Raw genomic sequence first — 26,543 nt, 5'->3', positions numbered from 1 at the left:
TGCTATTAGTGCAGACTGCAGCCATTAGGAATGCTCTATCTTCTGGATGACTTTCAAACCATGTTTAACATCCTGATTAGTTAGTGATTATGTAGTTTTTATTCATGCATCAATTCAAGAAGTTGTGCTTGTTACTTCCATTGGTAATTCCTTTAGCTTCAGAACTAACTACTCTATTGTTCTGATATATGTCAGAACTAAAATATGGAGTGTCTACCAATATCATACTTGATCAGAAGTTCCATTTCACATTCAATCTGAGCGGTCTTACTATGTGATAAATTACACAAAAGAATTTTCAAAACTAAAATTACAAAAGTTCAGAACTAAAATCTGTCAGACCACCCCTAATACGAAAGATGTTTGCTTCTTAGCAACTGAGGGCAAAACTGCTGCAGGCCTTGTGATTTGAGGTCTGAAGATATTTGGTTCTATTAGCAACAGCAGGTGGAGGTGAACTGCTTTAGCTTATTCTAAAAGGAGCCTTATCATAGGGGGTGCACATGGTACAACATTCCAGCTTGGCTTTCTTAGCTTTTAAGAATTTGGTCTTCTTGGCCATAGAGTGACTGATAATATCCTCCTGCTGCAACTCAGACAATGACCTCTGATAATCAACCGTTTTCTGGTTGCTGCCTTCTGGTGCTAATTTTGAGAACTTTTTTAGGATCTTTGAGTCATCAGGGTCTTCTGTTCCATTCTTTCCCCCCTTCTTGTTCCACCCAAACCAACTTTTCTTCTCTTTGGTAACACCATTTGTTTCAACATTTTCATAACCACTCACTACACCATTCTCTTGGCCATCAAATGCCACACTATCCTCGGCATCACCAATATCATCTGCATTGCCCATGCGGAGAGCCGAATCTAATTGCATCCTCTCCTCAGGTGTCAAAACATCATCATACTCTTCAACGTTATGGGCACCATTTACCACCCTCTCCTCACTCTCTGCTGCAAAAAGCTCCTCGTCAGTCATTGCACCAGGAACCCTCCTTGACTTTACACTGACCATAACGTGAAGCATATCATAGACCTTTGCCTTCCAACTTCCAACCATCTCTGTTCTCTCTTGTCGACGCCAACTTAATTGTGGATTGAGTTCTGCTTGGGTAACATCGATTCCAGGCCTATACATGTTAGTCTGAGACATCAAAGCTACCTCATGTGCAACTTCAGACTCTGTTGGCTGTGCCCCAGCACCTTCAAGGGCATTTGTAATTTCTTTCTCCTTGTGAGAAAGAACAATCAAAGAACCTGGGGCTAAAGATATAGTACCATTGTCTGAACTGATACCATCTCCAAGGAAGAGGAATGTTTGGTCAGAGCGCTGGATGCGGAATCCATCAAAGCCAGCAAGGGTCATATCAGCACGTAAATTCGAACCACGCTTCCAAATGCGATAGGTGTCTGATGGGGCAATGCGACCTATGAAAGGGATGACTGAGCTCTGAAAATGGAATGTTATCTACATATAGAAATCACGAATGCGGCCTACAGAAGATACAATCCTGGGTAGGTGGCGACACCATTTGGCCCAGGCAAGGGGTTGGTAGTGGCGTGCAATAATCATGGCAATGGAATCCTCGCGGGTGCACACAGCTTCCTGAAGAGCACTCCAACCGTGCTCATTCTGAAGGCTCCAATCAGCACCTGCTGCCATAAGAACCTCCGCAGAAGTGGCATCACGGAGGCGAACAGCAACATGTAATGGAGTCTCACGGCCAGGGACATCACGACGATCTATTGCAGCTGAGACAACATCAGCCTGAAGCTCAGCAGCAACAGATTCATTTTCAGTGTTAACCTCACCAGCCTTGGGTAAACGGGGTAGGTGCGGCTGGACTTGGAGCAAACTTTTGCTGTGGTGGACAGTTTTGTTGTACCCACAGTTCCTTCCTACTCTTGGTTTGGCTGGACCTGGATCTGGACCAAAGTTTTCCCTTGAACCATAGTTCTGTTGTGGTGCATAGTTCTGTCATCTGCATGGCTCAAGACTTTCCATGGAAGGTTGGTGAATAGATATGTTTGATTGAAGGATTGACTAAAATAACATTGCAACTGTGTACCAGTAACCAGTGTACCTAGCAATATTCATAATAATTGGTGTTTTACAATGGTTACAAACCGATACAATAATCTAAAATCCTCAATGTACTGCCAAAATCTGAGTTGGAATTTCTGCAATCAGCCAAGGGGATCCCACGGTACGATTCTGATGGGGGGAGAGAAGCAGCTTCAGAAGTTGATAGGCAGATAATCCAACTCAGAATATGGAGCCTAACTAAGACCAATAAACTATTTATTCGTTTAGTTGTCATTCGAAACACTACTGACGACTTCAAAATGTAGGGGAGCTAAAGTCTCATCAATTGCACTGACAACAGTATCGCAATCAAAGTTTTGTTGGGTTCTTAAGCTTCTATCATGCCTACATTATCAACTTCTTGGTCTAAAGATCCACAATGCCCTTATCCTGTAAGTCTGTAACCCTGCTAGTAGAACATTTAGATCAAGGGATCCTGTATTCCTGCATCTGCTTCAATGAAGAGATATTGATCTGGCTGTACACTGACATTTTGATATTCAAAACTTGGTAATATTCTCGTCGTTTAGAATGGTGAACGGTCACAGGATATATGAAATAAAAGATACTAAAAGTGGTTTAAGCACGCTCAAACCTTTGTAGGGACAACATGGCCACAGGCAGGTCTCATGGCCATTGAAGCAATAAAGATTTCAACATACAAAGAAGAAATTAGCAATGATACTCATTAAGCTATTAAGGCGTGATTGACATAGATAAAGTCTAGAAATGAAAATATCAATGATCGATCCTCAAAATTAAGCTCATCTAAAGATTCCTATAAAAAAATACCCGAAGTTAAGAAATTAAAAACACCAAAGTTAATGACTCACCTGTATGAGCAACATGATCATCATTTCCGTTAAGAACAGACAACACTTTCATCATGGAAGATTTCAATTCCTCAACCAATTTTCCCGTTGCAGTTTGAAATATGGGAATAGATTTTTGTTGATGAATAACACCATAATTGCCCTGCAACAAAATAACAATTCAAGGTCTTGTTTTTATCAAGCTAGATTTTTGTTTTGGTGAGGTTTTGACATAGGGAAGGATGCTCTTTTGATTATCTGGGTTTCTTTTTTGGTTTTATTTGTACGGGTGAACACCGAAAAGAGGAGTGGATTTGGTTTTTTGCCAAATGATTTATTTTTGAAAAAAAAACTGAGTTGTCTAAATTTTAAAATAATTTCAAATTCATCCAGGTTTTCAAAAGAAATTGGTACCGAAATGCAAACAATCAGAAGAGAAACACTGGTTATAAAAATGGATAATACCTGATTAATCAAATCTATGACATGCTCTTAAGCTTCAAAGATCAACATAAGCCTATTTGATATCTTCATTAAACCAATAACCCACACAATCCAGAAAATACTCAACAAAGAAAAGGATTTGATTCTTACACCTAAACAAAACCCCATTAGCTATCCACGAACATGTCAATATTTCATAAACGCCTATATGAACATTATCATATCAATAATAAGAAAAAGAAATAGAACACAAATAAAAACCAACCATAAATCCTTTTACGTTAAAATATATAAATTTATCTGAGAAGATCCTCCAGCTCTTTCAACAGCAGATCCAAACCAACCATTAGCACAAAACTTCAAAACACCCATAAACAAACAAACTCCACAAAAGACTAAAAACATCCAATGCCCCAATGCTCTCTTCTCCTTTAAACTATTCTCAAACAAAGGAGCAGCAGCAGCAACCTCAAACCCAGAGTCTCACTCCGAGAGCTTAGTCAGTAAACTCTCTCATTTTTAGTAAGAAGGGAAATGTCTCACATTAGTTTTAGTTCTACGTGTACTATTGGGCCTAGGCCCAACATCTTTTATATTCAAATTTTAAGCGGGTATTTGTATCATCAACTTATATTCAAATTAAGTGACTGGAACGACACAGCAAATCCTTCGTTCGGGATTGCCCGCGATTCCTAAGAACTCCCACACCCCAAGTTCTAACAACAATGGAGGAATACATAAGAGAGGCACCACGCATGGTTTCTGTTCCGAGAGAGCCCTTGGTCAGTAAGATAGGTTATTCACAGGACATTTTTTCATGACGATTTCATTTTTATTGTTTGTTTTTTTTAAACGGAAAGAAAGAAAAACCTATCATGATGACATGTCTGTATTTTTTGAGCATATATTTCATCCTCATTTTGTTTGTTGGACATCCTGAATCAGGAATTACCGGAACGACTACTTTTGACATACAAACCAGAAGAAGTTCCTTCTACTTCAGATGAAAATAAGCCATCTGTTAGTGACCCAACTTCGTTTTCTGCTGATGAGATTTCTTCTGACTTTGAGCTTGGCCCTCCTCATAAGAACGTCGCTTCTCAAGATCAGCCTGATGCTGGAGATCTACTGGTAAATCTTGTATTCATCTAGTGGTATATAGATATATTATGTTATGTTGTCAATTCTTTATTTTATTCTTCGTATGTAGGGATTACATTCTACTGCATATCCTGATGCTACTGTTATAGAGGAAGCTAATGCATTGGCTCTAGCAATAATTCCATCTAGTAAGTTATTCTTATCTATATTTCTGTAATCTTGACAAATTTCTGATGTATGATTCTTGGCATTGCTTACCAAAAGGACAAATTTTCCCTCCCTTACAGATGATTCACATAATTCTAGCCTAGATCAAAGGAAAGAACTGGATCCCTCGGGATGGGAACTTGCTTTGGTTACTACTCCCAGCAGCAATATATCCTCAACTAATGAAAGACAATTGGTTAGTCCATGTTGTCTTACTTATTCTATTTTACTATTCTATTTCACATATTGATGTTGAAATGGAAATGAGCTTATATATGGAAGAAGCCCGATGATTTGGTTATCAGTTACAGAGTGGTACAGAGCAGATAATACTTTGGAGGACTGTGGAGGTATGCACCACTTCGTTGATCCTATTAGATATATATATATATATCTAAATCAGTTCTAGTGTTGATCTGAACCTGTTCAAAGATATTAAAGATATATAAAACTTGGCTGAAGACAAATTTAAGTTGATAAAACATAATATGTATTAAAGAGGCAGGAGGCACAATTCCAAAACAGGCGCTTAACTTTCGAGGATCTTGAGGTAATATTATTTTCACATGAACTCATATTTGTATAAAATACTGAAAATAGGAGATAGGTGCCATCGTTGGTTGCGGAGATAAATTTGTTGATACTTGAAGCAAGTTCACATAAATATTGACTAACAATATTAAAATAACTAAACTAATTCTAAAAACTATTCCCATTCCCTATTCATAATTGCCTTGACATATTCAATCTCTTCTTTTCAGAATATATCTTCCTGCACATTTGATAATCCCATATAGTCTTCTTTGAGAATTGTATTTTTTTTCATTGTGTAGTATTGCAATCGATTCTGCTCTAATTTGATAGATATATCAATTTTTTTCTGTGCAAGTGTAATTGCATAATGTTGTAGTGGAGATTCACTTTTGATGATTGTGCTTCCGTTACAATTTCCATCGTCATCTAGACTATCCATGTAGTTGACCTGTAATAATTTTTTATTTAATTTTCTCAAACATAAAATGAATCGAGGAAAGAGTAGGTGTAAACCAATAAAATAAAATATGAAAAATAAACAAAACAGCTTTGAGAAGAAAAATTCTATGTAGAAAATGTGATTGATCACTATTAAAAAAATAAAAAATGCTCTTTTGTCGCTCCCTTTTTTTCTTCCTTCTTCCTTACTATGTTCCTTTATCGTTTGTTTCTTTGTTTTCAAATAGCTCATTGATTTTCAGAGTTGCTTTGTTTGTCCCTTGTTTAATGTATTCAAACAGATACTTGATAGTCCTTGTGTTGTTGTACTGACCTGTTGTACCTATAAAATTGAATGTATAAATTTGAATCCATATTGTAAATTTAAAAAATAAATTTTATTACCTTGAATTTCCTCAATATAGTATATGTTTCTACCAGACGGAATGATCTTTTTCTTTTTCCATATCTGAACATTTGAAAATATAATAATTGTTTGAGTCACAATTGAAGAGGTATTGAAAATATTAACATGTTTGAGAAGTTATTAATAAATATTTTTTTTACAAATAAACATGTAATATGTAAAATTAAATATCACAAACCTTATTGTTGTTGTTCCAAACATATTGCGTTGGAAAGTGAACATACGAATATCCATCAATTTCATTGTCACTTTGATAATCCATTTTCTTTGCAATTATTTTTCAGCCTAAAACGGAGTTCGAATTTAATAATAAGTACAAACGGATTAAAAATAAATCTATAAATAAGAAACAAATTTTGTTTGCAATAATAAATTAATCATAAATGTTGTCTAAACTATCAATTATTTTCGTCAATGCATAAATCTATAACATATTGCTTCCTCTTCCTCGAGTCTTTAATCCCTTGACGGAGCTTTATCATTTCTTCTTCTTGTAGTTTTTCTTTCGCCCATAATGATAGTATTAGTTTACGTAGTTCTGAGATTTCATTTTGTTGTTCTTCAATCTCTTGGCGCTTTTCATTCAACTCTTTGTAGTTGAAGTCTTCAATTTCAAAAAGGTTTTGTCTTTTAGGTAATTGATTGCACTCCATTTCTTGCTGAGTTTTTGGACTTTTCTTTTGTTGTTGATGGAATTCGGATATGGTTTGTTTTGGAGTCATCAAATATGGTAACCTGAGATATATGTAGATTGTCTTCAAATTTTGAGGTGTAAGTTGCTTCTTCTATGTGAAGTGAATCAAGTATTTCCTCAAGCATTTTTTTTTTTGATTAGAGTATTTATATTAAGTAATCCATATCTGCAATATTTAATAATAATAAATGTCAAAAAAATATATATCAAGGGTAAACTTATGATATTTAATATATGTTTCTTTAAATTTATGCAATTTACTAATTATGATTACACCCTTACGATAAGACACAGACTTTTAATGTTAGCTAATGATAACTTACATTAATGTGTGATAAAATGTATCAAGCGAAAGTAGTACCATAAGTTATATATAGTTTGATAGGGAGTAGGAGTATTTGGCATATCATGTATAGAAAAGCCATGACATTAATGTAAGAGAGACATAATAGATTGCTCTCTTCTTGAACCTTTTGTCCTTCCCTTTTCTTGTTATGATTTCGGTTGTTTCAGGGACAACCCTTACGATAAGACACAGACTTTTAATGTTAGCTAATGATAATTTATATTAATGTGTGATAAAATGTATCAAGCGAAAGTAGTACCATAAGTTATATATAGTTTGATAGGGAGTAGGAGTATTTGGCATATCATGTATAGAAAAGCCATTACATTAATGTGAGAGAGACATAACAGATTGCTCTCTTCTTGAACCTTTTGTCCTTCTCTTTTCTTGTCATGATTTCGGTTGTTTCAGGGACAATAATAACGTATTATATGGTGAAATTTCACCACGGATTGTCTCACTTTGTGTACGGTATTCTTATTATGTTAAGGTGTTTAGCTTTGTTGCTGTTGTAGAGAGCTGTATGATGGTTATTGCATCATTGGTTCCTAACTACATGATGGGAATAGTAACTGGAGCTGGATGTAAAGTTTATATGAATCTTTTAATGACACTACTAAATGATATTTTGCTGCTTAACAGTTTATTTGTATCAATTTGCATTGGTGTCCTAGGTTTCAGTTTATGTGCATATTTTTTTTACCTTAACTAACCACAATAACTCTAGTAATACTTGAACATAAACTAATAGAAGGCAATAACATATATTTTTGATGTTGAATTCATTGATTAAATAAGACATGTTTATTAATACTAATAAATAAAATTGAAGCAGATGTAAAAATAAAAATTTGTTTACCTTAACCGTTTGTTTTTCTCTTTCTGTAGCCTTAATTCAATATCTTCTATTCTATATAATGAAAAAATTTAGAGGAATTCAATTAGATATGTAATATTTGATTCAACATCTATATCATAAAAAAATAATTGAGAACCAAAAGTTTACCTGTGTTTTTTATATGCGTTAGGAGTGGGGAGATATGATTGTAGGTTTTGTATATATATAAGAAAAGGTTTTTTTATTTCATTAGAATTCTAGTATTAGTATGACTCTAATTTTGAACATATCTATAATTTTTTTTTTTGTTTGACAATTAGAAGTTAAAGCATGGTGGGACTCTTCCTTGTAGTCATACGTTTGCATAAACATGCACTATGTAAAAGGGCTTAAGTAAGTAAGTAAGAAGCCGCAAGCAGGAAGAAGTCAATCGCTATAGCCTAGCAAGGAGAGAGCTTTCACAGCTGCTTCTTGCCCTCCTACGCAGTATAAAATCATTGATGGATAATTTGGGATAATGCAAGTATTAGAATGTGTGTCATGGAATCTGACAGAATAATAAGGTTGAGAAGGTGTCAGAAAAATATTCTGAGTTTCAGTAATAGGAGTTTGTGAAGTATTTGAAGTCTGAGGAATGTTGTTTTAATGTGAAAAAGTATGAGAAAAAGTCTTAGAGTTGAATGATGTTGGAAACAGAGGTATAGAAGTATTAGGTGTCCAAGACATGTCAGAGATGGGTGTTGTATGATGGGTGTTGGTTTAAGACTTTAATAGAAAATCTTTCTCATCAAGTATATGATATCTAAGTACTATGTTTATTTTTAAATAGCTGTGTCCCCGTATCCTACTTATATAGAGATATGAGTTGGATATCTAGAGTACAACAACTAAGGAAAAAGGAAAAAGTAACATGTTTATAGCAAAAAACTATTTGGCATATTAAAAATCACATAAATAATCTACAAAAGCCAAATATTAGAAGTGTAAGTACCTTAGAACAAAAGGGAACTCAGTCTTATTAACAGGAAGAAGGCCAATCAAGTTTAAAGCAAGTACTAAAAATTTGAAATTAACAATCGACTTACATATGCCTATATCCAAAAAGCATTATTAAACAATTTCAATGGAAGTCTGACGTACTGAATGCTTCTGTTTCGAATGTTAATGATCAAGTTTCTAGTGTCATAGAGTTTGGACGTAAGGATGGAGTCGGAAGTCGTAGTATTAAACAAAATACTTTTATGAAGGTGGTTCTGAAATTCGTTTGGTGGTTTTTCATAATCTTAGTTGCAGCCCTATTGTCAATCACATGGATGTACACTTATGAAGTAGGACATCATTTCATTCCTACTTGATTCGCTTGCTGATGTTGTACCAGTTTCACGAACAATTTTCTGACTCTCAGAACTGGGTTTCTTGTTACCCATTTGTAAATCGCTATGACAACAAATTTTTGTGTGAAATGTAGCTTAACAATTTCGTGGCCGGTTCTCATGTTCTTAATACAACCTATTTGTTGACTCTCTTGACTTTGTTCTTTGTGTCAAATACATGTTGGTCCTTCTTTTCTTTTCCTTCTTAATTACGAAGCAATTTATAAACTCGGAATCAACATTTTGGTTAATTGATAGAGTTGCAACAACGAAACAGATAATGTACTTTTGGTCTCGATCAAGTAACTTTCTCCCCTTTATCACGATTTAGAGGTTTGGATTATGTAGAAAGTGTTAGCCCCTCCATACACCTTTAGGATTCAAGACAATTGGTTTCAAAGATTGCCGATGGACACATGCAGTGTAACGATACTTACCATACAATTAAGTAATTTGATCCGGGACTGAAAATGTATAGTTCTTCAAACCCATTACTCCCCATTTGCGAATCTGAGTTTCTTCTACCTTGTTGCATTACAAGTAGAAAGACAACTCTTAATATAGCAGGCCACATACATTTTAGGAAGTAAACGATTTGAAAAAGTCATGAAACGATTCAGATTAAAGGAGCTTCTAAGACCAAAAGTAAATTGGTTAACTTTCTTTTTCATCGTTTTTGTTGAAGAATTGGGTCAAAGTAATAAACTATGGGAATTGCTTCCTATCGCGTTGATTATATTGAACATTATCGCTAACACACATTAGCTTAATTTTTCTTTGTCCTGTGTACTACCAAGATAAGTTGAATAAGAAATGATCAAGGGAAGTCCTATTTATTGGATGAGTACCACTGTCAATAAATGTGAATTCGAGGTGCACCGGTGTATATCCTGCTCATTTCCTCGGTTAGTTTGTCCATAATTATCTTTCTCTTGCCCTTCCATTTTTTTTCTTACGTTTTGGTGTTTTTGTTTAGTTCAAGAAAGACCGTTTTGATCCTTCTTTCCCTGCTAGAAAATAGTCCTTGAAAGGCTCCCGTTGTTTTGCTTTAAATGGCTCAACAAAGACCCATCACCTCTAGAGCTCAAGATCTATAGTTTGTGATCACCACTTCCGAGCTTAAGACATTTGGATGTGGTCACAATGTGTTTAACCGACCATGTCGATCAATTCTGCCACCAACTCTACCTGCATTGAGAAGTTCCAATCGTCTTCTATTGAAAAGTGCTTTCTAACTTCAAAATTAAAATTGGAATTGATAGATGACTGCGCCGATAAAGTCTTCTGCGTTTCCTCACACATCATGGAGAACCCAAGTTAGGGTGACCATGGGACTCCACCGAAATCGAAACATGCCTCCTTGTGTAACAAAGAAGACCTTCACCCTCTGAAACAATTGTGTGTAGAACCTCGGCGTGGTTCCATGCCACATATGAGCCTTGATACCAAACACTTGAGAGATCGATCGTGTAGGAATCTGAACTTCGGCATCGTAAATATATTTCTCATTTGCTTTCCTTGCAGTGTGATCCCCTTGGCCTTTTCGATTTCTCTCGCTAGTTCTTCCCTGGATCTGCATTCTCTTCATCTCAAGAGCAATTATCTTCTCTCACGGGTACTCGGACTCTCTTTGAATCTTGGCATTTGCTTTTCGACATTACAAACGCTTGCCCGCTTGCGTTCTGTCTAAAATTATCGGGACCTCCGAGAACTTGATAAAGAATTTGCACTAAATCTTTGAAGTAACGGAATTCTGCAAAACTTGTCAAGAACAATATATCATAGGAACCAATATAGGCATTCCGCTTGTGAGCATCGGGGTGGCGACACTTCAATTATCCAACCTCATGCTTACCACACAAATTTGTCACCAATTTGATAAAAGCTTACTCCATGGTCTTTATAGATTGATCACTATTTGATACATTTGGAAGTTGATTCTATTCTCTATCTTGTATATGTGGCTTGATGTTGTGGAAGTGGATGCTTGTTTAATATTTAAGATGTTGGTCTATTTACTAAAATACTAATGATTCCACATCGATCATCTTATTATCACGCGCGTACGCATACACACTAACTTACTTATACACAAACACACTCACAAATCGAATTTGGTTGGCTTTGGAGAAAAATGGAATTTCTTATTGGAGCTCAAGTTGAGTCTAGAGGTAGAGAGACTATAGAACATCCATTGGTGCATTCACGCACACACTAACTTACTTATACACAAACACACTCACACATCAAATTTGGTTGGCTTTGGTGAAAAATGGAATTTCTTATTGGAGCTCAAGTTGAGTCTAGAGGTAGAGAGACTATAGAACATCCATTGGTGCATGCATGCACACACTAACAAATTTGGTTAGTTCTCGAGAAAAATGGAATTTGTTATTGGAGCTCAAGTTGAGTCTAGAGGTACGCGGACTATAGAACATCCATTTCAAATTGTTGTTATATAAGCTGTTTCTTTGGAACTTGGAAGCCACCCTCTGGGCCTAAAAATCCATGATTAAGTCTTACGAATGACAATGGCCTTGTCGATGAACTGAGAAAAATTACTTAACGATGGCTAATTTTGATATTTTCAGAGAAAATCGACAATTGGAGATGCGTGTCCGACCTATGGTGATAAACTAAGCACATCTTAAGTGAGCTTCTTTATATCATTAAAGGGGAACAGTTTACAGCCTATAACTTCCTTATCCACTTTAGCGGACTATCAAGCAATCAAGTTATTTTTTGGAAAAATACATAAAAGTTTGCTATGTGCTCTCGTAAACTAATTTTTGTTATTTTTGCAATGTATTTGCAAGTATGTGAACTCAACATTCGGTAATGAAGTTCTTATATCGGTCTTCATCCGGTTACGTTCTTATATTAATGGTTAAGTTCTTAACGTTTTGCTTCTGTGGCATACTCTCTTTATCAAGTTGTATGAGTTTTCATTATGCAGATTCCTTTTCCCTTTAATACACTACGGATTATTTTAGTTGTATTTTTATTGGAGTTGTGGACTTGTGGCATCTATGTTTGTCCTATCAATCATTTTTCTTTGAAACGGATGAGTTTATCTATGCAGGGGATATTTCTTCAACGCTTACCGGGTGTTTGTTTGGGTGGGTTGATTACTCTTCCCTCCGGTCCGTAAGGTTGGTCTTAGAGCTTGAGGTTTTATAATGTAGTTTTGGTTGTTGGTGTTTTGGAGGAGGCAGAATGATGGATTGCATTATTAATTTTCAAGATAAGAATATTATTGTTTCCATTGCAGATAAGATTGTGTGAATTAATAACTTTATATGTCTCTAATTCCCAAGATCCTATTGTTTGTCAGATTTTTCCTCTAATCCTCCTTAATTCAGGATGTGTCCATCAATGTTGACATAGACTGTTGCTATTTAGAACCAGGGCCTAACTTGTATTAATTTGTCCATGCATCCATGATTCAAAGAAGGGAATATTGCCACAAATTGTAGCTTTTTTGTGGTTGAAAAACGATCCAATAAATTATGTGATGCATGCCATTGGGTTCCGGGTGATGGAGAGAATTTATATTGTCTTTCTAGCAACCATCATGATCATACTCTAATCTTTCTGCACTTTGGGTGTTTTTCGATGGAGCAGATGCCTTCATCGGTGTGAACATTGGCAGACCTATCGACATGCCAAACCCTACCAAAGTTCGCGGCTGGCGAAGGCCCAAAGAGATCCGACATGTCCGTCTCTATGATCCGACCGCCGCAATGCTCCTTGCACTTGCCAACTCGGGCATCCATGTCACCATCGTTGTCCCAACAATGAGCTCCTTTGGTGTAGGGCAGTCCAATGCTACTGCTTGCCAACTCAGGTAGCGTAATGTTCTTTGCTTTCATGTACCCGCTACCAACATCACCGGTATTGCAAAGAGGCTCGGAGGTTCCGACAATCCTTCCTAATCTTTGCATCTGTTCTTGTTTTACGACTCAAATTCATCCGGTCAGCCCTTTGTTGCATCAAATCTTGATGACCAAATCAAAGTTTCCACACCTCACTCGTCTTCCATCATCCCGGACTCGTTTCCACCCTACCCAGGCCTTCTTCAACCGCTCATGGGATCCGGTCATGGTACCTTTGCTCAAATTCTTGCGCACCTAATGGCTCCCCTCCTTTGCTTAATGTGTACCCTTACTATGATTATATGCAAATGATCAAATTCCACTTGGACTATGCATCTATTCTTGTTGCCGCACTCAAATTCATCAATGGAATCTTCTTTGTTGCATCAAATCTTGATGACCAAATTAAAGTTTCCACACCTCACTCGTCTTCCATCATCCTGGACTCGTTTCCACCCTACCGGGCCTTCTTCAACCGCCATGGGATCCAAATCATGGTACCTTTGCTCAAATTCTTGCGACCACTAGCTCCCTCCTTTGCTTAATGTGTACCCTTACTATGATTATATGCGGTCAAATGATGTTATTCCAATTGGACTATGCACTCTTCCGTTTTCCATTGCCTCCAAACAAAGAGGAATGTGGACTCTAATACTCTTCTCCACTACAAAGAATGTCTTTTATGTTGTGGTTGATGCGGCTTTACTTTTGCGATGGCCTACTTGAACTTCACCAATATTCCCATTATAGTACTTGAGACGGGATGGCCATCAAAAGGAGACCCTAATAAGCCGGATGCCACTATTGAGAATGCGAATATATACAATAGCAACTTGATGACGCCCCACGTCTTTGAATGCAAAATGTCTTGGAACACCTAAACACCCCGGTATAGCGGTTAGCACCCAAGACTTGCAATTCAAGGTATATCGAAGTTTGGATTTCATATTTATTATCCCAAATCCTTAATATCTACCTTAATACATTGTTAGGGAATGTTAGGAGTCAATCCATCCTCATCAAACCAAAATACCATAGGCTTCCCAACCTATCATTTATAATGAAAATAGATGAACAATGCTATCGCAGCTACCAAACTTATTCTCCATTCTCAATTTAAAACCTTGCCTTCCACGCCAAGTCGGCTCCATTAGTTTTATGCTAGGTATCCTTTTGCGGATACCTAGAGAAGCACCATTAATAATGTACGCTGTGAATTTCTTAGGTGGAAGAAGGATACAATGCCGCCTACTTTGTCGGATATCTTCTTAATCATTCTTAATCTACTCACGCGTTTCTGTTGACTCAAAAGGCATTGCATATCCCGCAAAATGTCTAGAGAAAAATCTATTTACTCGGCTTTTTATGGGCAAACGCCCGATGAGCTATTATACAGGACTGAACATGAAACGTGCAAGCATCCATGCATCCACGTGAACATGTAAATGTACCTAGGTCATCCTTTATTGCACATGTTCACATATCAACTATTAATCACATTCAGAAAAGAGTACTTACAGGGCGAACATTTTTGGGAGAACAAATAAGACGTTAAAGCTACTGATGAGCATAAAGGTATGGTAACCTGATTTGAGTTTTCATCATCAGCAGTAATCAAGTGCGCTTTTAAGCGATTCCGTCAATGGTGGGTGCTAAGAGGCGCATGCAGATTTTCCAAGCAAAGTGATTTTTTTTTTCCATCGGGTAAAACCTCCATACAAATTAGTCTTATCTGCTGTAGAGTATGTGCACTTGAGGTTGCTCACAGAGTACGTATTAAATTTCTATATTTTCTTAATGATTGCATCAGATCTAATCGATTGATATACATGTAATATGTGATGAGAACTGCCTTCTCAATATGCAGCTGCCTTATTTGTTTTCTAAACCCCATGAAAGAGCTAGATATTCTCGCGCCTCATCTCCAGATCCGCACATCCTTTACTTCCGCAAACAATTATATCATGTGACCATTTACCAATGGTATAACTAATTCCTCCTCAGTATTTGTTATGCCTTCAAAACCACCATCGGTTGTGATTAAATAGAGGTTTTGAAGAAGGTGTTCAGGAATATAGTATTTAGGTTCAGGATGAGGTGTTGGGGGTAGGATAGAGTTCTGAGCTTGTGTTAGCACTTGGCTAGTCGAGCAGGGTTGGTTTGTGGTGTGAGTGGAGATTTGGTTTCTGTTGTACCAAATAAAATATGCTATGTTTCCAAAGAGTGTTAACTGGTAAATAGAATATATTAAGAAGAGAATCAGGATCACAAAAGTAGATGGAGCTAAGCTACACTTGTCTACATTCTTGTAGAAATTCGAGATAAATAGTAATCATCCAATCACAGCATATTAGGTTCACATGTGATGTTTGGCTGGAATAAATCTATTGCACCTTGCAGGTTTAATTTATCTGCTTATCTGCATCGTTTTATTGAATTGTTCTTGTTGTGGTTTTTAACCAATGTTTAGCCTCAAATGTTAGAGACAACTGAGAGAATGAAACCTGCAAACATCTTTTGTACATTTCTCAAATGTTATCTAATAACAAATACACATTTCTCAGGATTGTACATAGCATTGACTTGCACACATCTTTTGTCTTAGAATCTTCCAATGCACCAATGTACCATTGCTGGGGTTATTTGAAATCCAGTCTTTTTATTAAAACTACGTATTGGAAAGGTTATTGCTTGCTAGTGTCAGGGCTGTCTTCTTTGAACTTTGGTGCTTGTTGTATCTCTAGTGAAAGTCACGATAATTCGAACTGACTCTGTGTTAATTTAGGATGAAAATGAAGTTTTCTTTAGGGTCAAAAGAAGTACTCAGCTGAGGAAACTGATGACTGCATATTGTGATGGCCATCTGTCGAGTTCAATTCAATTGCCTTCTTGTTTGATTCACTATCAAAATCTAGTATCTTTGGAATTTCTTAAGAGATGACTGATTTTTTTTTTTGCTTGTCCTAATCAGATTGGCTACCTAGGCTACTGCAAGAAGTAGGGCCTTTCAACATGTTATACCCCTCATATCAATATAGAGAGGCAAATACAAATTCCAATTTCAATCCAATTTTTGGTCTTCTATCAAAAATTATGCAAGTAAAGCTCACGAAGAAGACTTCACTTTCTCATATTCTCGGTTGGAGCAAGAATGAAATGGAGGATCTAATTTATTTTATGCTTTTAACAGGAGAAAGGTTAGATTTCTCCATATATTCTTTCTAGTATGAATTATGTTCTTCTTTATCATTTCATTATCTGATTTGATTCATCCTCTTTTATTGTTTTTGTCAGTTATTCCAACTATTAGATCTCTGAAATCGTAATAGCATTGACATAAATAAATTTGAAATCGTAATATCATTCACATAATGAAGAAAAACCAAATTAACTTGTAAAAGACATGTAAAAACATAATTTATAAGCAAATAAAAATGTCAAATTATTTTCTTCATTGTTCATTGAAGAAAATTATACATCTGTAAAAACACTAAAATCCTATTACCCATCCTGTTTCATTGTGATTACGGAGCTTTCGGTTCTTTTTTGTTGGTGAGACCTCATCTGTAGGATTTTTGTTCTTATTTTTCTTTCTATTTGATCCATTTTCCTGTATTTTTGACATGTAAGTTTTTCTTATATATGAAAATAAAATTGAACAACGGTCGTAAAGAAAGTTAATTTAAAAGATTATTACCTGCTCGATGATTGGGCTGTCTGTTGGGTCAATATATTTTGTTTTTTCTTTATCAGTTTCTTCTTCCAAGACATTGTTTACACTAAATGTTGGATACATTTCATGTATACTGTACTCGTTTATCACAACTTTGAAGATGTATGTCTTTCCAGTATTTTTCTCTAGTTCTCCTTTAATTTCATCCCAATCATTGCCCTGCATTATAGAAATTGAAATGCATTAATATATATTTTCCAAAAAATTATACTTGGTATCATTAAATAATTGTATATTTACTCACCTTTAAATTCATCTTTTTAATTTTGTCAAATGGTTGTTGCACTATGTATTCTGCTCTATTTCCAAAAACAACAAATCTTTGTTTGATTTGTTTCATCTTGCACACAAAGTTTAAGATAGTAATTGCATAAAAAGAAAACATAATTAAGAAGATTAGTAATATATAAATTTTGTGTTTTTGAAAATTTAATTTGTTTACCTCTCGGATGGTTCATTGTAAGTAGTTTTACATTCCTTGCGGTATGGTTCATCTCCGGTTTCCACATGTTTGGTGATCAGAATTTGCAAGATTTGTAGTTCCAACGATTTCCAAAAGCTTTTTACTGAATCTTGCTTTGCAAGTGAATGACTTTTCTACAAATCAATATTTAAATAATGAAATAAATAACTTTTTGCATCGTCTTGCGTAATTCTAACATTACAAACTAACTTTGGTTGCATCTTTCCTTGCCTAATTTAATTAGGTCGATGATGGTGACTCTGTCCTTACTAAGTACTTCGAAGTGAAGTAGGTTCACCTTCTTTATGTTCTTCAAATTCTATTTGAATGTTTTCGGTCTCAAAAGCTGCATTAGATTAGATTTATGTGTCAATATATATTAATTATTAAATAATAAACATATTAGATTATTTTTACCTCTTTCTCATTTCATTAGACTGAGGGATATCCAAATTGAAGTATACTTGTGTTGCTGATGTGACGGATGCTTTAAAGACAGCTATGGAGTCAAATTAGATAATAATAAAAATTAAATTTTTTAAAATAATAAAATTAGACATATAAACATCAAGTATTATTGAATAATTTGCATACATCCAATTTTTTTCATATAGAGTGACGTTAATATGACTATGACAATTCCATTAGAATTGTTTAGTCCAGCAATTTTTTCTGAATCTTCACCCCATAAAGCAATATTCAATTCATAGTTCCTGCAAAAAGAGAAAAGAGATCAGAAATAAGAATTTATTTTGTAAATAAAATTGTCGAATTATTTATTTTCTTCGTATGTTACCTCTCATTCATTAGTGTAACATCTCTGAAACCATATGGGCTTTGAGCTGATACTTTTTTTAGAAGGCCTACAAAATCTGTTTAGTAGAAAATGTTATTACAAAAAATACATGTACAAAACAAAACTTTAAGTAATTAATAACATACCAACTGTGTTGATCGCTTTGACATAATAATCTTTTTTCTCCATGAATTCTTCAAATTCAACAAATGAAAATTTGTGGTGCCTGAATATTGATGTGTCTTCCTTTGAAGTTGTCACGACTGTTTCTTTTTTGAATGATATTGTGAAGTTGAATCTCACAGGTTGAAATTTAAATGGGGCTGCCTTTACCTCAAAATTTTCAAAATAATAAACTTCTCCTTGTTTCAATTTTGTGTCAAAGTCCTTTTGCAAAACTTTATCGATTTTAGCATGAATTTGGTTTTCCTGTCAACAACCTTGAAAATCTCAGCAGTATAACAACTTTGTTTTTATCAAAATAGTGCTAATTATTTGTAGCAACAAAAACATTTAAAATTATCAAATAATGAAACTTGAATTTTAATATCAATAGCCTGAACAAATAAATTTTACCTTTTCATCAATTAATATCATCTCAGTTCCAAAGACTCTTTCCTTAAACCGTGATATCCATAGTCCGCTTTACTTTCGTGCTCTTATTTTGCAAAATCCGAAGTTAAGGTTGGTTAGTCAAAAGTTTTGCACTTCCTTGCCATTTCGTACGATTCGTAAACCATTAACAATATCAAAATATTGTTAAAAGCATGTAGTTCATGGAGTATAAATAGATTAGTTAAGATTTTACCTTTTTTTTTGTTTAGGAGTTAAGAATGACAATTGTATATTGGTATTGTATTTATAGGTTTAGTATTAGTATGAATTAGAGGTTGAATTAAACTATTGTTCTGAAGAAACGAGGTAATAGGAATTTAATGTTGAACAAAACACTTAAGTAAATCTTTCTTAAAGAAGATAAACTTTGACATTAATATATTCTTTATTTCATTGGCCGTAGTAGATAAACTTTGAACACAACGTTATTGTTGAGAAATCGTATGAAGATAAATATTAACCTTTATAGTAATCTAGTGGTAGATTCTATTGGTATGAAGATAAACATTAACCCTTATAGTACCGTACCTTGTCTTTTTTTCAGTCGTATCAAGTAAATATGATTGGAGTAAGTACCAATATGACTATGTCTTACACAATGAGCTGGGGATGCTTCCATTAAGATGGTTACTGGATAGGAAGAGGTAAAGCACTCCAGTGAGCATATCACCAATATTTTGTGGAATTGATCCAGCAATTTGGTTATTTGATAGATCCAAAATATTGACGTTAGAGAAATCTAAGTAGGATAGTTGGGAAGAAAGGTTTTGAAACCAATTTGGTATAGAGTCTGAAATGCTTGCATTGGGCATCGTTAATGCGGTGAATTGTGTTTGTGTTCGAAGCCATTCTGGAAATCTGAGTCCTACATTGCAAGAAGTCATTCCAATATATTGGAGTTGAAAGGGTGGAATCCAACCTGATGCCATATTCACAGTGAGAGAGTTCCAGCTCAATTCTAAAAAAACTAATTTGGGGAGTTTAGCAAAAATCGCGTCAGATATAACACCATTGAGAGAGTTGCTAGATAAATCCAAGTCTGTCAGTTCTGAAAGTTGTCCTAGACTTTCAGGAATGGTCCCATTCAATTGATTAGATCTGAGATTTAGTTGTGTCAGGTTTGACAGTCCTCCAAATGACACAGGAATTTTATCTGTGAGTTGGTTAAGGCTGAGGCATAATAGTTTCAGTCTCCATCTCAAGAATGTAGAGCTGGTTGCCGTAGTCCCCTCTGTATGAGGTAGAGATGGTCTCTGGAAGCGCCGAGGTAGTCAACCCTCCTCTCTTCTCGTCCCACAGGTATTGGAGGCAGTGGCATTGTTCTGAATAGTTCTTTTTCTACATCAAAACAGAGACAGCAGTCCTCCGATGTTCGGAAGTGCAAGGCACCATTCCAGTATATTCCAGATAGGTAGATAAGACCAGATGCAGTGAAAGTTCCTCCAACAAATCTCCTGGAAGAGGTATTCGATGAGTAGATCGAAATCTGATGGTCTTCATCATCAGAACCAATGTTGTGCATGCAGACAACTTTGTAGTCTGGTGATTTCAGAGGATTGAAAGCTAAGCTAACACTACATATGAAACCTCTGTTGCTACCAGGTACGCTGCAAGCTTTGGGAAGAAGAGTGTATTGCTTTGTGTTGGGGTTGTAAATGTAATAGGTTTTTGAGTTTGTTCTGAAGCTGCCGCTACAACAAAGGAGACCATTGCAAGACTGAAGAATTTTAATACCTACTGGATCATTGACAAAAATGAGAGATTTGAATGGTGCAGATTTTGTGGTACTGTTGAGGGAGATGAACTCAAATTCTGGATTGCCAAGTATTGATGTTCTATGCAGAAAAACTCCAGAGATCGGGGGAGTGTTTCTAAGGTTGTAACTATGAACCATATAAGGATCAGAAATGAGAGAGGCAATGCTTTGAGACAGACTTGAATCTAAGAATAGACTTCACTGGCAAGCGGAAGAAAAACTGTCTTAAACAAATACTAAGAATCTCATTGCATATATCTTTTAATAGAACAATCCACATTTACTCGAAATCGAGAAAAACATTTACAGTAAGAAATAAAAAACATACTATTTAAAAAGTACTTTGAGATGAAGTACTCTTCTTAAACTTTTGTACAGGTTACCCAAAAAATTAAATTCCACAGATGAACAATCACTTGAAACAGCTTCCTAGAAGAATCACCACATAAAATCTGTAGTTCATTATCCTTAAACAAATTAAATTCCACAGATGAACAATCACTTGAAATTTCACCCTGATTCAATGGCCTACATCTGTAGAATGTATGAACTGGTGTCTTGGGATTAAGTTCCATTGTTGGATAAATAATGTGTGAGTTGAGGGATCTTCTGAAATTATAGTAAACTCAAAGGTCATGGAGGAACCTCTTTTACAGATTGTCTAGCTGATGGCTGGTATATGATTACCCAGGTACCACCTCTAGCATAACCTGCTAGTGGGAGGGATAATTGATGTTCCTAAGACATTCGATTCCTTGTGTGTCATTCAAAGCAATGAGCTGAACTGAATTGGAAGTGGTCTGACATTCACAACTGATAAATACCAACAGTCAATGTGGTATTGTTGCTCCATAATTCATAACCTAGTCGCGAACCTGAAGGTAGTGTACTACATCCATTTCGTATGTAGCTTAAACAAATCTCTGGAACTGAATTTGCCAAATTAACACAGCCGCATTCAGATACAAACTTGATGTGACTCCATTCACATTCAGAATTTCAGATGACAGACACACGGACACAGTCCTAAAATGAAACAACTCACGCATCATAACATAAAGGTTCATCAAGTTTGGTCAGCCAAGCTTAAAATATAAATACAACACAACATGTAAATAAATAGGACAACATCAAATTCTGGCCAGGTTGATGACAATCAATCCCCTGTTCCAACCATCAAACTCTTTGAGTTTGAAAATCAAAAATCGAATCAGAGATGTGCAAGAGATGTGTGTGTGTATATATAAACTGATCGGCATTATGATCTCCTTAAACAGTTATTCAAAGCTTACACCAAATGCAAGTATAGTTGCAGTTTGCTTAATTTGTGCGAATGTGCGTTACCGTAATATGGTATTGTCAGTTATAACTGGTCAACAACTCACCTTTTTCTTGGCGAGCTCAAGTCTGACCAGTTTAATACCTATATTCCCCTGTCAAAGTCGCATTAACCAGTACCTAGACAGGACTTGACAACCTTGCAATATCAATGAAAACAAAAGATAGGCATATTTTTTGTCAGAGGTAATAGGCATATTTTTATATCCTGATTCCTAAGATCGACCTTGGGCAAGAGTCAGATGTAAAGTTCCTACATTAGATCACACTGAATGATGTTGAGTGTCCAGTCAATATCAATAAAAAAAAGTGGAGACAGCATAAGGTTTTTTTCATAAATGTCATACGTAATAGGACAAAGAAAATTAGACAAAGTTGGTATGAAATAGACAAAGAAAAATACAATCTTCTCTACGGCTTCTAATGCAGTATCATCAAATGACCATTCCAGCATTCACACATAGTATTTCTGCAAAAAACATGTATACGATTTTAGTGGTAAGTCCTTCACAGCAAAAATCAGATAGTAATGGAGCCTTACAATCACTTGCAAAGGAATTTCCAACGCAAACAAAAAATATTAATAATAATATTACAAAAAACATTAAGTATTATGATGTTGATAAGCTTAATCATAAGAACAATACCTTAATCAAATTGCTTGAAAAACCTCTTTATACACAATGTTACGTGTATATCCTTTTGGCTCATCGTCTTCACTTTTTTATTAGAAATTTTAGTCCCTGTCTAGATGTTGTTCTTGAAACAGCTTGACCACATATAATTGGCCATGTGTGAAAATTGGGCGTGGTAAATAAACACCAACATGGTTGAAAGTTTGTCCTTGGCTCTTGTTTATAGTCATTGCATAGCACACTCTCGATAGGAAATTGTTTTCTCTTGAAAACAAATGGCCACTTGGTGTCACTTTCGGAGACGGGGATGATTCTTGGAATGTAGATTTGGATCTCCTATATTACTACTGTTATAATTTTTGCTTCAATAACTTTGGATCCCAACCTGGTCACAATCAACCTAGTTCCATTGCAAAGCCCCGCGACTCTGGTTCAAATTCGCATTAACATTATGGGAACACCAACTTTCAGCTCAATGTTATGGTTTGGCACTCCTGAAAATTGAAGAGTATTCAAAAATTCTATAGGATAGAGAACGTCTTGTTCAGCAGACTTTCCCTGCAAAATAATTAAATAATCTTATAAGAAATGTAAAAACGCGTCTAAAAGGAAAACAGTTTTTTATTTATTTATTTGATGTGCTAACCTTCTATGGGACAAAGTGAGTGCAGACTCAAGTAACTCAGTAAATCTCCACGGTAGTGATGAAATAATGTATGAGTTAATTTCATCAACTGTTTCATTCTTAGGGGCTAAGATGCTTCTTTCCTTGAGGTACTTAACCGAGTTATGATTTCTGGCAAAATCTGGATAAATAGTTGACACAATATCTTGGATAGAGTCATCGGATTCTGGAATAAGGAGATCTTCTGGAATTTGTATCCATGTTCGTTCAATATCATTCTCCATAGCAATTGCTGGCAAGTTTCCATCTCCAAGATCTAAAACCCACTTGCTAAAGTCTTCTATAGAGCTAACTGTTTTAGGGTCTACTCTGTCTAATTATATACATTTATAATAATAGAAATGAAAACACCGTGCAGGTGTGACAACAATCTGTTTGAGGTCCATGACTATGCCAGCAAATCTATACAATGGTTGCCAAATAAAATTTCATAGTAATTGACATCATAAAAACCGCAAGGGTATACTAATGTGGTGAGGCATCAAGCATACCATTGTGTCCAAATTATTTTTCAAATGGGGAAAATACCATTGTAGCATTGAAGTTTACACTCCAAGAAAAGTATTAGCAACTTGAATCACTAAAGAAATACCTTGTAATTTTCTAGGCTATAGCATTAGCAACTTGAAATAAAAAATATAATTAGAAATACTATATAAATAATCACTAAAGAAATACAAATAGTGAGCATAATGACCATACCAATGGGAAGCTTGGTCACTCCAACTATTCTTCAAATTTGAATCCCTACTTTGTGTTATGGTTTGTCTTCTTGACCTTTGCCACCGAGCCTTCATAACTTTCATTTGGGGTTACACAGTTCAACTTTCCCATTGCGGGGTGCATTGTTGTATTTCCTTAGGTTATCCTCTAAAGAGTTTTATGAAATATATGTAATAAAAAAATAAATAAATAATTGACATAAGAAACCACTAATACCTAGCACACATAGAATGACTAAGACTTAGCAACGTCAAATACATGTAAAAGCGAGGACAAAAATGCTTTGGTACAGTACGATGCACAACTGCAAGCAAGTATTAAGTCTTAATATCCAAGTGTCTGCTTAAAATTCAAAAATCTAAATACCAATTATAATATGGTTGGGCTTGTTAAATTTAGTTGGAAACTTTATCTTCATATTGGACATCATTATGTTAGCGACAATAGGGTCTCTTCTTTGTATGTTTCCAAATGTGTTGACTCAAGGAAAAAAAATGTAAAAGTAAAAGACTATACATTTTGCGCGTATAACTATATTAGAAATTTACAAATGAAAAACATATCTATATTGACCAAGAATAAAAATATTCGTGAAGTTTCACCATGTCTTGACTTTCTTTGGTAACTAATATTACAGTTATTGTGCAAAGTTTCTGTCAAATATAATCTACTCAAGCTATGACCTACAACCCTAAAAACTTACCTTTTAACCTGAAACCCCTTAATCCCTCTTTCCTAGATAGAAATGGGAATTGGCCCATCCCCTAACGCTTTGCCCAGTGAGCCACCAGACACCTTCAAGACCCCAAAACTTCACAAACAGACTCCAAAAAAATGTAGTTCACTCTTGAAAAGTTACCAATCAGTTACACTCAAGGCAATCTGAATGTTATATAACTTTGTTACATGATATTGTTTTTTTGAAAGGTGTAATACTTGGAATGCATTTTTGACTACATATAAAAAGCAATAGCAATGAATTTTCAAAATGCAAAATAAATTCAAATGAATAATTCCTAAGTATCTTACTACAATACTACATTGAACATATTCTAGGCATTAGTGAGATTAAATTGTACTCCATGAGAAACTACACATCTACACGCACTGATTAGTAAATAGAACATGCATTATTAGAGGCATGTTACCTGAAAACCCATATCCTAAGGCCGGTAGCAATAAAGCTCTTTGTGTTGGCAAAGCATTGAAAGTGAGAACCCTTCTAGTTCTTAATGAGCACATCACTACAATTGAAAAATATAAATACCTCGGTTAGCTTCCTATCAAAATATCGCAGACAGTGAAGCGCATAAATTCGATCAAGAATATTACAAAGAGTGTGTTGCACTACTTTTAGTTTGAATCCTTGTTCTCGCCATTTATCTAGTTAACTTAATTTCCTTAGTGGACCGAGGCAAAGTAAAGAGTGGCCTAATTATAATAAAGAGCAAAGAAGAAAGGCCATCACGTTTCCATAAGAACATGACTCCAAAAGCCTCATGATAGATTGGTCTAGGTAAGAGTATCGCATACAAAGCTATTATTGTATTTAATTGTTAAGCAATAACAATATCTTGCACAATAATATCGACAAAATAGTAGGCCGGCCAATGAGTAGCGCATGATAAGAAGTTTGTAAAGTCTCCATTATATATCATTGGATGTCCTCCCTAAATCTGACAGGTTTACAACTTATTGGTATGTCTTAAAAAATATATCTAAGAGAGCTAGCTATTCTTATATACATTAGCTACATAAGAATGATATAAAAAACACCAATAGTAACAAAATTTGACCCTATAATTTATGGACTTCGTACAAAGCACTCACAATTCATATAGCTTAACATGAAAAATTGATCCGAACACTTTCCCCGGATTGACCTCCAGACCATATTTGCTCTAGTAAATAACTTGCTTCCACCTTACACACGGAAGATTGGATTGCCAGAATCGCGAATCTTATATATTGTGTTACGATCATCTCATATTTAAGATCGTTCACTTCACATAAAATATAGAAGCACTACTTAGATAATTACCATGAGCATATATTTATATATAAAAAAATACAATAAGTTCATTCGCTAAGTGGGTTTTGAAGAGGGAGAAAAAACCTACCGACATTGAAAAGATTTGAGAAAGTTTATAGTGAGCGAGAAAGTGTGAGAGTACTTGGACATAAGGATGCAGTGCCTTTAGCACATGTACCCTCAATCTTTGAATCCATCTTCACATTCACTTCTATCTCCTTACACTTTTTGAGGCTCAAGTTGTGATGGAATCCATATCTATTGTTACTGATTAAAAGTAAAATAAAACTAATAGCATTTAATTAGGAGTATAGTCAGAGAAACATATATTATTATGAAAAGATTATCAAGAAATGTATCTTACCAGTGGCGTGATCTGTGACCAACTATTATGGCCTAACTTCCAACAGTCAAAATACCTATGCTCACATATCAACTCTTATCATTCAAAATTCATTTTTTTTCTTCTAAAGTAATATAAATAATTTATGAGTCATACTAAATTCAAGCTTCTCCAACCCATTCTCATAATTTAATCTGAGCAAGCAACTCAATCTACCTTGGTGTTAAAACTTATGGTTTTGCATTTTCA

General features: G+C 35.2%; 3 protein-coding genes and 1 pseudogene across 7 annotated transcripts; 2 read left to right on the top strand and 2 right to left on the bottom strand.

Moving 5' to 3' along the window:
* Positions 1-228: 228 nt before the first annotated feature.
* LOC147511616 (uncharacterized) lies at positions 229-26,543 on the bottom strand. 5 transcript variants are annotated; one of them, XM_086603289.1, is made up of 3 exons: positions 26,177-26,543; positions 2,920-2,989; positions 229-1,997 (listed from the first exon to the last, which is right to left on the bottom strand). In XM_086603289.1, the coding sequence occupies exon 3, from the start codon at positions 1,364-1,366 to the stop codon at positions 464-466; it is 903 nt and encodes a 300-aa protein (XP_086459415.1). In that variant the 5' UTR covers positions 1,367-1,997; positions 2,920-2,989; positions 26,177-26,543; the 3' UTR covers positions 229-463. The 5 variants fall into 5 exon arrangements, with proteins under 5 accessions (XP_086459415.1, XP_086459414.1, XP_086459413.1 ...); XM_086603288.1 differs by having other exon boundaries at positions 229-1,982; XM_086603287.1 differs by lacking the exon at positions 26,177-26,543 and adding exons at positions 3,364-3,494; positions 3,608-3,761 and having other exon boundaries at positions 229-3,061.
* On the top strand, positions 3,915-5,178 carry LOC147511619 (putative clathrin assembly protein At2g01600). Its single transcript, XM_086603290.1, has 5 exons — positions 3,915-4,124; positions 4,288-4,473; positions 4,553-4,631; positions 4,731-4,846; positions 4,962-5,178. The coding sequence occupies exons 1-5, from the start codon at positions 4,068-4,070 to the stop codon at positions 5,046-5,048; spliced, it is 525 nt and encodes a 174-aa protein (XP_086459416.1). The 5' UTR covers positions 3,915-4,067; the 3' UTR covers positions 5,049-5,178.
* LOC147511618 (glucan endo-1,3-beta-glucosidase 3-like) lies at positions 6,433-14,457 on the top strand (annotated as a pseudogene).
* LOC147511617 (F-box protein At5g07610-like) lies at positions 19,848-23,420 on the bottom strand. The gene is made up of 2 exons (XM_086598519.1): positions 23,158-23,420; positions 19,848-20,665 (listed from the first exon to the last, which is right to left on the bottom strand). Exons 1-2 carry the CDS (start codon positions 23,418-23,420, stop codon positions 19,981-19,983), a joined length of 948 nt encoding a protein of 315 aa, XP_086454645.1. The 3' UTR covers positions 19,848-19,980.

Source organism: Coptis chinensis, chromosome 3 (assembly GCF_015680905.1).
Source record: "Coptis chinensis isolate HL-2020 chromosome 3, ASM1568090v1, whole genome shotgun sequence".
NCBI lineage: Eukaryota > Viridiplantae > Streptophyta > Magnoliopsida > Ranunculales > Ranunculaceae > Coptis > Coptis chinensis.
The sequence above is the reverse complement of the archived record's forward strand: the minus strand, read 5'-3'. Positions and strand labels throughout refer to the sequence as shown.

Bases quoted from the DNA above. Each gene is read 5' to 3' on its own strand.
- LOC147511616 (XM_086603289.1), bottom strand. From the start codon at position 1,366: ATGACCCTTGCTGGCTTTGATGGATTCCGCATCCAGCGCTCTGACCAA.
- LOC147511619 (XM_086603290.1), top strand. From the start codon at position 4,068: ATGGAGGAATACATAAGAGAGGCACCACGCATGGTTTCTGTTCCGAGA. The intron at 4,632-4,730 runs GTAAGTTATTCT...CCTCCCTTACAG, and splicing joins TCTAGCAATAATTCCATCTA to ATGATTCACATAATTCTAGC. The intron at 4,847-4,961 runs GTTAGTCCATGT...TATCAGTTACAG, and splicing joins CAACTAATGAAAGACAATTG to AGTGGTACAGAGCAGATAAT.
- LOC147511617 (XM_086598519.1), bottom strand. From the start codon at position 23,420: ATGGAGAATGATATTGAACGAACATGGATACAAATTCCAGAAGATCTC. The intron at 20,666-23,157 runs GTTAGCACATCA...TATGGTTCATAG, and splicing joins CTCACTTTGTCCCATAGAAG to TTACAACCTTAGAAACACTC.